Source organism: Tupaia chinensis, unplaced genomic scaffold (genome assembly GCF_000334495.1).
Source record: "Tupaia chinensis unplaced genomic scaffold, TupChi_1.0 Scaffold000146_1, whole genome shotgun sequence".
NCBI classification, from domain to species: domain Eukaryota; kingdom Metazoa; phylum Chordata; class Mammalia; order Scandentia; family Tupaiidae; genus Tupaia; species Tupaia belangeri.
The window spans coordinates 1,362,543-1,373,041 of NW_006159616.1; the positions used below are offsets into that span (position 1 = coordinate 1,362,543).

At 53.2% G+C, this 10,499-nt stretch overlaps 1 protein-coding gene across 2 annotated transcripts in view; it reads right to left on the bottom strand.

Annotated features, from left to right (window-relative positions):
- Positions 1-6: 6 nt before the first annotated feature.
- Positions 7-10,499, bottom strand: part of ZBTB40 (zinc finger and BTB domain containing 40) — a 92,213-nt gene continuing 81,720 nt past the window's right edge. For both annotated transcript variants that reach the window (XM_006145165.3, XM_006145164.3), the window contains exons 14-18: positions 7,336-7,550; positions 6,083-6,245; positions 5,336-5,422; positions 3,607-3,833; positions 7-1,671 (exon numbers count right to left, since the gene is read on the bottom strand). In XM_006145165.3, the coding sequence (XP_006145227.1) occupies positions 1,477-1,671; positions 3,607-3,833; positions 5,336-5,422; positions 6,083-6,245; positions 7,336-7,550 (887 nt within the window). In that variant the 3' untranslated portion in view covers positions 7-1,476. The remainder of the gene's footprint in view (positions 1,672-3,606; positions 3,834-5,335; positions 5,423-6,082; positions 6,246-7,335; positions 7,551-10,499) is intronic.

The window sequence follows — 10,499 nt, forward strand, 5'->3', positions numbered from 1 at the left end:
AGCTGGGCGAGCTGGCCTGAGCTGGCGTGCACAGCGGAAGCTCTGCTGGGGCCGCGGGCACAGAGCTGGATCCCGAAGGCGGCCAGCCAGCAAACATACTGGTCAGTGCCCAGGCTCTACCTTCAGCTCTCCTAGCAGGGTACAAGCTACGTGGCAGCAATGGAAGGCCCACGCGTTACCAGACACAGTCCCCTGCCTCTCGCACAGTGATATACTTGGAAGGAAGGAGTGGGCTTGTGGCGTGAGGGTGAGTGATCACCTGGGGCACTCCCCTCTGCAGGGCCAAGCCACACAGTGTAGTAGGGGCCCTGCCTGGCGTGTCAACACTGCTCTAAAGACTGCAACCTTTTGGCATCGAGGAAAAGAAGATAAATGCTAGTCATTCTCTCCAAACGGCAAGAACCTATACCCATCTAATTGCACTTCATAATGAATTCCACAAACCATTAATTATCAGATTGTATTTTAGGAACTGTAGATAAAAAAAGCTTTGTGACATTCAGGCTCAGAAGGATCACTGACCTGCACTAAGCGTGGCAGCCTGGGAGAACGTAGCCAGCAGGCTGCTCACAAGGCAGGGAGGCCACTAGCAAAGGCGGAGCTGGGGGTGCTGGCAGCTGCGCCCCCACGTGCAGACGGGACTGCCTGCCCGGGCTGGTCCGTTACTGTATTACGTGCTCCAGAGGGAGCGAGCAAGGCCTCCAGGGCGGGGAGAAGTCCTAGCCTTTGGAAGAAGAGCCGAAGGAACCAGACTATAGTGAAGAACACCATGAAGAATATTCTGGAAAGGCAGAGGCTGTCTTTGCAGTTGGAGGGCCTCACATGGAACGCTTTTAGCAGAGACATTCCACAGGCTGTTTTGGGAGATGCTGACTCTACTGATGCGGTGGGACTGGGCGTGGACCGAGGGCTCCCTACACTCAGAAGATGCTGCCTGCCTGGGAGCCCCCATGGGGGGGTGATGGGCACAGCCACCACATGCACAGGGAACCCAAGCACGGAGGAGGGTGACAATTTGAGGAGGGGGCCAAGCATGACCAAGGCTGGGCTCCATGGCTGGTCAGGTGGTGTGTGCCACCCTCTGTGGGCCATGTCCTTGCTAGCTGCCCTTCTGCCCACTGAAGGTGGCCGGGTGCCACGCCTCCCTGGCCGCCTTGGTCACAGCTCCATCCCACTGTTCCTTCGGACTCTATTTCAGGAGCAGTACTCCTCTGGGGACAGACAGTGTCAGAGGCTGAAGCGGCAGGCCCAAAGGAAAGCAGGCCTGTTTGCAAGGGAGGGCAGCAGTGTTGATGACTCAGTGCTGGCTCTGGGAGAACACTGAGTCTCTGGCCGTTATCTGAGGGGACCATTTTGACTGGTGCTGACTTGAGACGCTCACGACTCAGGGCAGCCAGCGATGGAGGGCAGAGGGCAGGCTGCAGAAATCACTCTCAGGTGCAAATGCGAGAGTCTCTCCACGGGATGAGCGGCCACTCACTTGGCCTCGCCACAGATCAGGGTCACGGTGCCATCCAGCAAATCCTCCACGGTCACCGCCACGAGCTCAGAGCTGGTCTGCGCTGCCTGAGAATCTGGCAGTGTCACAAACACCTGCGACCCAGCAAGCTGGGTCTCCTCCAGCGTGATCACCTGCTCTGTCGGGGCCGCTGGCTCCGGGGTCTGGATCACCTGAAAAGGAAAGACCGCGAGGCTGCTGGGGCAGTGTCCGCAGTTAGCTCCCCAGAATTTACATGGTTTTCATCTCATGCTGTAATGATAATGGTTGTGTTTTCACCTGAGGAGAGCAATTACATGTGCCTAATGGGAAGAGGCAAGTCTAACACACCAATGATGCAAAGGAGAAGGCGGGCGAACAATTTAAATAACTCTGTGCTCTAAATTGCTGTAATTTCGCTCAGTACGCCGTCTCAGGGTGCCCGGACTCTGTGATTACACACCAGTGAACACGGGCTCAGTGTCTCACACTGGGTTTTCCTGACTTGAGGATGACACTGCGGAGTAAGTGCCGCGTGAGAGGAATGCTACTGAAGGTGGCTGGTCCTACACTGGAGAGGCGGGATGGGAGTGGTTTCCCAAAGCCTAGGCCTGCTGCGGGTGGTGTCTTCGGACCTGTACCAGGCTGAGAGTCTGCCTCGGAGGCCACGTGGCTGCAGAGCTCAGGAGGAAGGGGAGGAACTGGAACTCCTGTCAACTCACTAATTCGGCCACCAGCCTTGCGGGGCAGGTGCCCCTCCATAGGCCACACACACTGCTTCCACGTCTGCATACTCTGTCAAAGTGACCCTCCCAGCTTGGGCAGAAGTGTGCTCAGTGGATAAGCACACCTATCTACTTCCTGAACCTCCGGGTGGGCGCCTCTGACCTGGACCCCAGGACAGCTCGGTGTCGACATTTGAAAAGCAGCATACCCCAGAGGGCACAAGTCTGGCTCCTGGGGACCAGACAAGCGTACAAGCAGGGAGGCCAAGACAGACAACTCTGTGTGATGGGAGTGAAGGATCAATCATGGTATTTTCAAACTCTTCTTCTTTCTCTTCTAGGAATAAACTCCCACCCCCTTTTTTCTCCCCAGAACATTTTATAAGGAAGCCTAATATGTAAAAAGGACAAAAGCACACTGCTTCTGACTGATATGGCAGTGGAAGTGTACCTGAGTCCTGCCCACCTAACATCCCCCCGTTCCCGTTCCCTGGAGCCTGTGAGAACACGGTTTATGAAAGCCTGGTCTATGGAGATGGACCGTGACAGTCCACAGGTTAAAATCTCAGTCGGTTTACAGTTCCCCTCCAACCCGTCCACGGAGTCTCTTCTCCTTTTCTACCTGTGCCTCCTGGAGATGATGGGAAGCAGGGTGAAAGAGGACCAGAGAGGCCCGATCGAGCTCAGCCTGGAAACGAAAGTGGCGGCAGCCTTCCCACCCAGCACGGCCGAGGTCTGGCACGTGCAGATGTGCACCGTGCCAGCCCAGGAGGGGCCCACGTGTCTCCACTGCAGGCGTCCCCGCCCTCCCCAGGGCTTCCCGCAACTCTCACCGCATCCCACAGCTTCTCGGAAGGTGGGGATGTGTGAACAGGGAAGAGGAACCAAGGTTGCTCTCCTGTGAGAAGCCTTGTTCCAGGCTTCCTCCGTAAGTGCCACCTCTGCATGTGGCTCCCGAAGACCAGACTTTTCTGCTCTGTTCCGTATGAAGTCCAGGGACGACCAGCCCATAGTGTGGTGGCGAAGTCACCAGGTTCCTCATGCTGACTAGGTACTTTAAGTCCTGACCTCGATGGCTTGAAAAATTACCCTAGGTGTGCGTATGTGCGTGCCCCAAATCTCAAAAGGAGGCAGAAATGAAAAAGGGATTGCGGTGTGACCATCCTCAAGGGGAAATTTCTAACTCTCCCCTCTCTGACTCTCTCTGGTGAGTACATGTGCCCTCTAGCAAAATTTAAAAAAATAAAAAACAGATTCAGGGAGACAACCTTACTCATGAATATATTACTTCAGAGACCTTCCAGAGAGCCTGAAAGAGTAAGGCCGGTGTTGTGACAGGGTGACCTCAGGGAAGCCGTAAGAGGCCCACGTTAGTGTTCCGTGCATCACATGGTCCAGACTCACCTGCACCATCTGTGAGGCCGCAGCCTGGGTTTCAGTGCCCACCACCTTTGGGTGCTCAGATTCCAAGTGGCCATCAAGCTGGGTCTGGGAGGTGAAGAGCTCCCCGCAGAGCTCACAGGGGAAGGTGCTCTCCGACTGCTTGAAGTGCTCCGTGGTGACATGGTGCTGCAGTGCCCCAGGGAAGCGGAAAGTGGCCGCGCAGTACAAGCACCTGAATGGCTGGGACCCTGCAGGAAGGGCACAGGGGCGGCTGTGGGGTGAACGACTGAGATACAAGACCAGGGAGAGAGGCCTTTTAAGAAAAATACAAAGTGACAAATACAGAACTAGATGCGGAGCTTGGAAAGGCCCATGTGAGTGAGGGGCCCTCAAACTCCAGTGTCATTAGCATTAGATTCAGGCCAAATCTGTCTCGGCTGGGGCCCAACAGTCGTCCAACTGCAGACAATGACGCTGATGACAACTGCAGTTCATCTACTCTGAGCACACCGCACCATCGCTGAAATGGGGTCAGCGCACCTCACGACTACTGAGGGCTGGGTGGCAGTTGGTGCAGCCGTCAGCGACGGCACGTGTGCCAACGTCGAAGGCAGCATCGAGCCTCGAATCAGCGTCTGGGCTTGAACAGAAATCCCTCAGACAGGCGTGGTACATGTCTCTGGCTCCCAGGCACCAAAGGTTTAGAATGAAAGAGGTATATGATAAAGGGTTAGCTACGTTTCCAAAGTGAGAATCAACAGAGGACTCATTTTACAGAATGCTCAAAAGACCAAGACCAATGGCTTTCCGCTGGGTGGGGTTTCACACCGAGTGTCACAAACACTCACTCGATGGTGGAGTCAAGCACTGTGCAGAGAAACACACGTGCCAACCACCTAAACTGAATGTCTCTGAGAAGCTGGGTTCCCCCGGTGATCAGTGTCTGATGTTTTCCTGTTTATGCACATACACACAGTGAATGACATGATAAATATCTAATTAAGTCCTAAACAGCACTTAAGAGGACCTACAAATTCTAAAGGATAAGAAAGTACAGTTTAGTTGGCAGCAGTTTTTCTTCCTTAATAGTTCATTAAAAATGGCACACGGGGGCCAGCAGATGTCGTACAGGTGACGTCTCTGGACTCCTACATGGCCACCTACAGTTCAAGTCCCAGAGCTGGTGGCTTGAAAATCACATCGGATCCATATGCACGTGTGCCCAAGATCCTGGGAGAATGGAGGAGAAGGGACTGCGGCATGGTCATCTCCCTGGGGGATGATTTCTCACTTTCCTTCTGTCTGTCTCTCTCCCCGGCAAGCAGATGTACCCTAAGGCAAAACCTCTCAAACAACAAGAAAAAGGCACATGGAAAAGGTCCTGGGTTCACATCCAGGGACCTCCCTGAGCATGCCAGGTGCACATACATGCCCATGATCTGGGCCGACAGGCTGGGGGTGCAAAGTGACAGGAGGACACTGCTGGGGGATGCTGTTCTGTCCCTGAAGAAATAAATTTAAACCACATTTAAAAATGGTACACTTTATACCTGGCATTTTAGATTCAATAAAACACAACACTAACAATGACAGTAGCTGCTACTGGCTTGAGGGATGCTTCTCGGTGCCGGGCAGTTAGTTTTCCACAGTCACCCTCTGATGCGGGCACTACCACTGATGCTGTTTTACAGACGAGGAAGCAGAGCCAGTTACGTGATGTTGCTGTCTTCTGAGCTCAGAGGGCACTGACCTGAATGCTGGCACTTGACGTGGACCTGCAGCAAAGCTGGCGTGGGGAAGAGCTCCTTACACTGCTCGCACTCGTGGAACTTCATATCTGTGAAGGGCATATGGCAAGAGGCTACGGCGAGAACCCAGACAGACTCCAAGGCGGGGAGTGACAGGGCCGGGGAGTGGGGCGATGGCCAGCACTCAGCAGAGCATCTACCCAGCGCCAGGAGCCGTCTCCCTGTGGTATGCTGGCACACTGGACTGGCAGGGTACCAGATCTGGCTCCAAATTGCTGGGTACAGGGCGGACTGTGAGAATTCAATGAGAAAGTACACCCTCACGCTTCACACAGGAAATGCTCTCAAACTGACAGCTGTAGTGATTATCCCCTAATTTACCTGCAAGGTGGGTTTTAATAACTCCCGTTCTGAAAGGAAGGAAAGAGAACTCACTTGCTGAAATCATGCAGCGAAGCTCTGGAGTCAGGTGCCCACCTAGGCGTGCCTGCCACCAGAGCTGACACCCTTCTCAGGGGCTGGGAGGAGCTTACTCTGCTCTAGGTTTCCGGGTTTGAGAGCCATTGCCACTCAAGCTACTGCTACTGACGGATCGGTGCTGCGTTCTGCAGGCATGCTGGGGCGGGACAAAGGTCATTACCACGGCACCGCACACTTCGGTCCCGGGCTGGGATTTCTGGACAGGACCCAGGCTGCCAGGTGAGCAAGCCCCACCCTCTCATCGCCTCCCTTCTGGCCGTGGTCCCCACCTGCATGCTCTGCTTTGATGTGCTTCTTGTGCTCAATGGTGTTGGGAAAGGTCTTGTCACAGGAGCTGCACTGCAGTGATGAGAACTTGGAAGAGCTGTGGTTCTGAGCAGCAAACACATCAGGGTGGTGGGTCCGATTGTGGTACCACAAGCCAGACAATTGCTGCAAGAAAGGAGGCCAATGTTAGGTCTTAGGTAGTCCCAGCAAGTGGGAGGGCTAACAAGGCTCTCACGAGGGAGAGGAACATTCTCAGGTAAGCCCGGGGGTCCAGAATCATACTCTCGTGCCTACACATCACACTGCATGTTGACGTGAGGGGCTGGTGTTTGTGGGAGGTCACGATAGGCCAGGGCTCAGCAAGTCCTTCATAGACTCTCTCCTCACAGAAGACCCACAGCGGAGGTCCTAGGCTCTCTCTAGCGAGGCAGGAGTTGAAGCCCAAGGTCGCAGGATTAGTAAACAGTGTGGCCAGGATTCAAACCCCAGCCTCTGACTGAACACCCTTCCCCACTCAGAGGCCCAGGCCTGGCAGAGCCGGCTGCCTGAGAACGTGCTGCTCTTCTCCAGAGGCAGGCGCTCCTCTCCTCGGGCTCCAGAGCAGCACCGGGAGCTCTGGCCCTACAACTCCACGTCTGCTTGAGACCAAGACAAGGCCTCACTCAGCTCTTGACACTAACGTCACAGCAGAAGGCTCGGCACAGAGGCAAACTCGGTCTTTACTGAGCTGAAATGAGCTGCTGTGTGCCTCCCTGTCTATGGTCCCATCTTTTAGATGCCAGTGAGAACTCGTCTTCTCTCTGTGGTTTTAGAGAGTCTGATAGCTAGGGTTCCCTTTCTACTTCTATATGTGGTTCCACTTTAATTACATACAACATTCCAAGGTAAACAAGGAGACCTCTTCCTGGAGAAACACACAACAGTTGTGCTAACGAGGTAATTCTGGGGGTGCTGTACTTCCCATTGTCATTCTCGAGTCCCTGGATGCAAGGGATCGATAGGTTCTACAGAACATGAGCATCATGGGAAAAGCAGCACTCGGCTCATGACAAAGCTGAGATCTCAAAGAAGAGGTGTAAGAACCCTGCTCCACATACAGCGCCCCCACTGCACAGAGTGTTCAAGGCAAGCTGCATTCCGCCAGCGGAAGTAAGGATGGTCCACCAGCCTCGCTGAGCCAGACACGGGACTTAGGGAGGACAGCATGGACAGTCAACAGGGACTAGAGGAAGAGCCCCGAGTGGCACAGGGTCACCTGGTAGGCCTTGTTGCAAATGCCACAGCTGAAGGGCTTCCCTCCAACGTGGGTCACCATGTGCCGCTCCAGCATGGACGGGGCGCTGAAGATCTTCCCGCACGTGGGGCAGGGGTGGTACTCCTTGGAGTGCACCTCGTGGATGTGCTTCCGGTGGTCCTGCAGGGTGGGGAAGCTCATCCTGCATTTCTTGCAATCATAAGGGTCTTCTATGTCTGGTTCCATGAGGGGCATCCAGAGAGAAGGGGCAGAGGGGAGAAAACCAGCACAGCTGGGCATCAGTGACATGCTGGCTGACGTGTTCAGGGGTCATGCAGGGCCAGACCCAGGGACCAGTGTCTGGACACCTGCTACCCTGACGACCCCTCCCTTCATCCCAGGAAGGAGATTCTTCTGAAGTTCCTGGGCTACCCGTCTGCAGCATCGTCTCCTCATTTTGCACCTTACCAGTTAAATCTCCTCAGCATTTTCCAGTGCCTCCCTTGCTCTTGTCCTGTCTGCAATGAGTATTTGTGAAGTTTTGAATTCTCTGTAGAGATCTCCAGTGTACTCCCGGAGCATCGCTACTTCCTTGGTCCTCAGCAACATGACCAAAAGAATGCCTCCTTGCTCCCCTTAGATTTGACAATACAAACATTTGCCAGATAATGCTTAGCGTGTGCACTATGAGAGGCAGGTTTTAATTGCTCCACATGTAACAATGCACTTAATCCTTCCACTAACTCTTTGAGTTATCATTCTATTTTACAGATTAGGAAAATCAAGGCTTAGCGTGTTAAGTGAGTACCTTACCAAGGACACATCTTCACCACTGACCTGAGTAACAGTCCTGGCTCTTGCTCACAAGGCAAGCTTAATTAGTTAGATCTGCCAACTCTTCAGTGAGACTGCAAAAACCAGAACTAGCACTGATGGAGAATACCCCTGCCATCCTTATAATGGAACTCTCTTTCCTTTTCTTAAAGTAAGAGAAAGTGAAATGTTTTAATAATATAATCCTTTGCTCACAAGAAAGGTCCAATCCACAAGCCAATCTGATGTGAGCATTGATTTGGACAGACTCAGGAATCCTGACACGCAGCAGCATTCAGTGTCATTAACTAGCTTCCCTGTGGACATGGGTCTTGAAATCCGTCCTACGCTGCTTTTGAAGACACTTTGATGCAGGTCTCCACAAGCAATGATGTGGCCCTCTGAAACAGACAAGGACCAGAGGACAGAGAGGCCTGGATGCTGGGCCTGATGTGGACAATACATTCTTGGGATAGCAAAGAATCTGAGGTCCTCTCCATTCTGAAAATTAATAGTGTCTTCTCCTTTCTTGACTCCCACGTAGTACTACTGGGAAAAAAGACTAAAAAAGAATGTCATTTAAAGAGGTTGAGAGGACATCAAAATTGTAGCACTGGAACCAAGCCAAATCTCTCATCTGGGGGCCTATTGTGACTGGATTTTCGGGACAGTCTTATATACTCCTTGCAGGGAAGGGGCCTCACTAAAACCCTCTTGCCTACTGAGTCCAGCCCACGCTGGGCTCAGAGGAGCTCCCATAAAGGCCTTGTTGGCTGGTGGAGGGTGGACGTGGATGTGCTATGTGAGGCCCATGTTTGGAGACACTGTGTCTGCCAACAGCCGGGACTTGTACGTAGGAAGAGGGTGGGGAAGGCCGAGGGGCAGAAGGTACGGAAGGTGCATGGCATACAAAAAAGACAAGCTTCCATAGTGACAAGTGGCACCTGAGGGGTTGCTCTTTTCTCCATTAACAGTACTGGCATTTCCTAAGCATTTTCTATGTGTCAGGCACGGAGCTTCACGCTTTATATGTGGTATCTCATTTAATTCTCATGATGATCCAAGGTAGCAGCATCATCATTTGCTCTAGTTTACTGAAGGAGCATAAGAAGCTTAGCAAGGTAAAGAAACTTATTTAAGTTTTCAAGGAAAGTAAGAGGCCAGGTCAAGATTCAAGTCCAAGCCTGTGTGATTTCGGAGGCTAAGCTCTTCACTCCCCTGCTGTGCTGTGTTGATTACACTCCTGCTGCAATAAGAAAGGCTGAGGAAAATGCGACGCGGCCAGCTAAGCACTACACTGGCGATTTCTTGATGATGCAATGGGAATCAGAGTTTCCCCCTCCTTTGTGTGTGCGTGTGTGTGCACACACACGGTTGTTGAATAAAAGTGCTTTCGCCTGTATCGATTCTAGTACATGGGTACAAAGATGGGAGCAGACCCTGCTTCCTGACAAAATACGATGGCATTTGGAAGAGAATGTTGGACATGAGGCTCTAACAAACATGTCCAGGACCACTTACGATGGTAGACATTAACTCAGAAAGTGCCCGGGCTGCTCCTATGGGAAAAGGCAGGCAGGAGGGGAAGAGGAGAGGACAAGGGGGAGTGGGGGCGGAGAAGGTGGAGGAGGAGGAGATGGAGGAGGAGGAGAAGGAGGAGGAGATGGAGGAAGAGATGGAGGAGGAGAAGGAAGAGGAGGAGAAGCAGATGGAGGAGGAGGAAGAGGAAGAGATGAAGGAGGAGGAGATGGGAGATGGAGGAGGAGATAGAGGAGGAGGAGGAGATGGAGATGGAGGAGAAGGAGGAGGAGGAGATAGAAGAGGAGGAAGAGGTGGAGGAGGAGGAGGTGGAGGAGAAGGAGATGGAGGAGGAGGAGGAGGAGGAGATAGAGGAGGAGGAGGAGATAGAGGAGGAGGAGGAGATAGAGGAGGAGGAGGAGATAGAGGAGGAGGAGGAGATAGAGGAGGAGGAGGAGATAGAGGAGGAGGAGGAGATAGAGGAGGAGGAGGAGATAGAGGAGGAGGAGGAGATAGAGGAGGAGATGGAGGAGGAGGTGGAAGAGGAGGTGGAAGAGGAGGAGGAGATGGAGGAGCAGATGGAGGAGGAGAAGGAAGAGGAGAAGGAGGAGGAGATAGAGGAGGAGATGGAAGAGGAGATGGAGGAGAAGGAGGAGGAGGAGATAGAAGAGGAGGAAGAGGTGGAGGAGGAGGAGGTGGAGGAGAAGGAGATGGAGGAGATAGAGGAGGAGATGGAGGAGGAGAAGAAGGAAGAGGAGGAGAAGGAGATGGAGGAGGAGGAGGTGGAGGAGAAGGAGATGGAGGAGGAGGTGGAGGAGGAGGAAGAGGAGGAGGAGATGGAGGAGGAGGTGGGA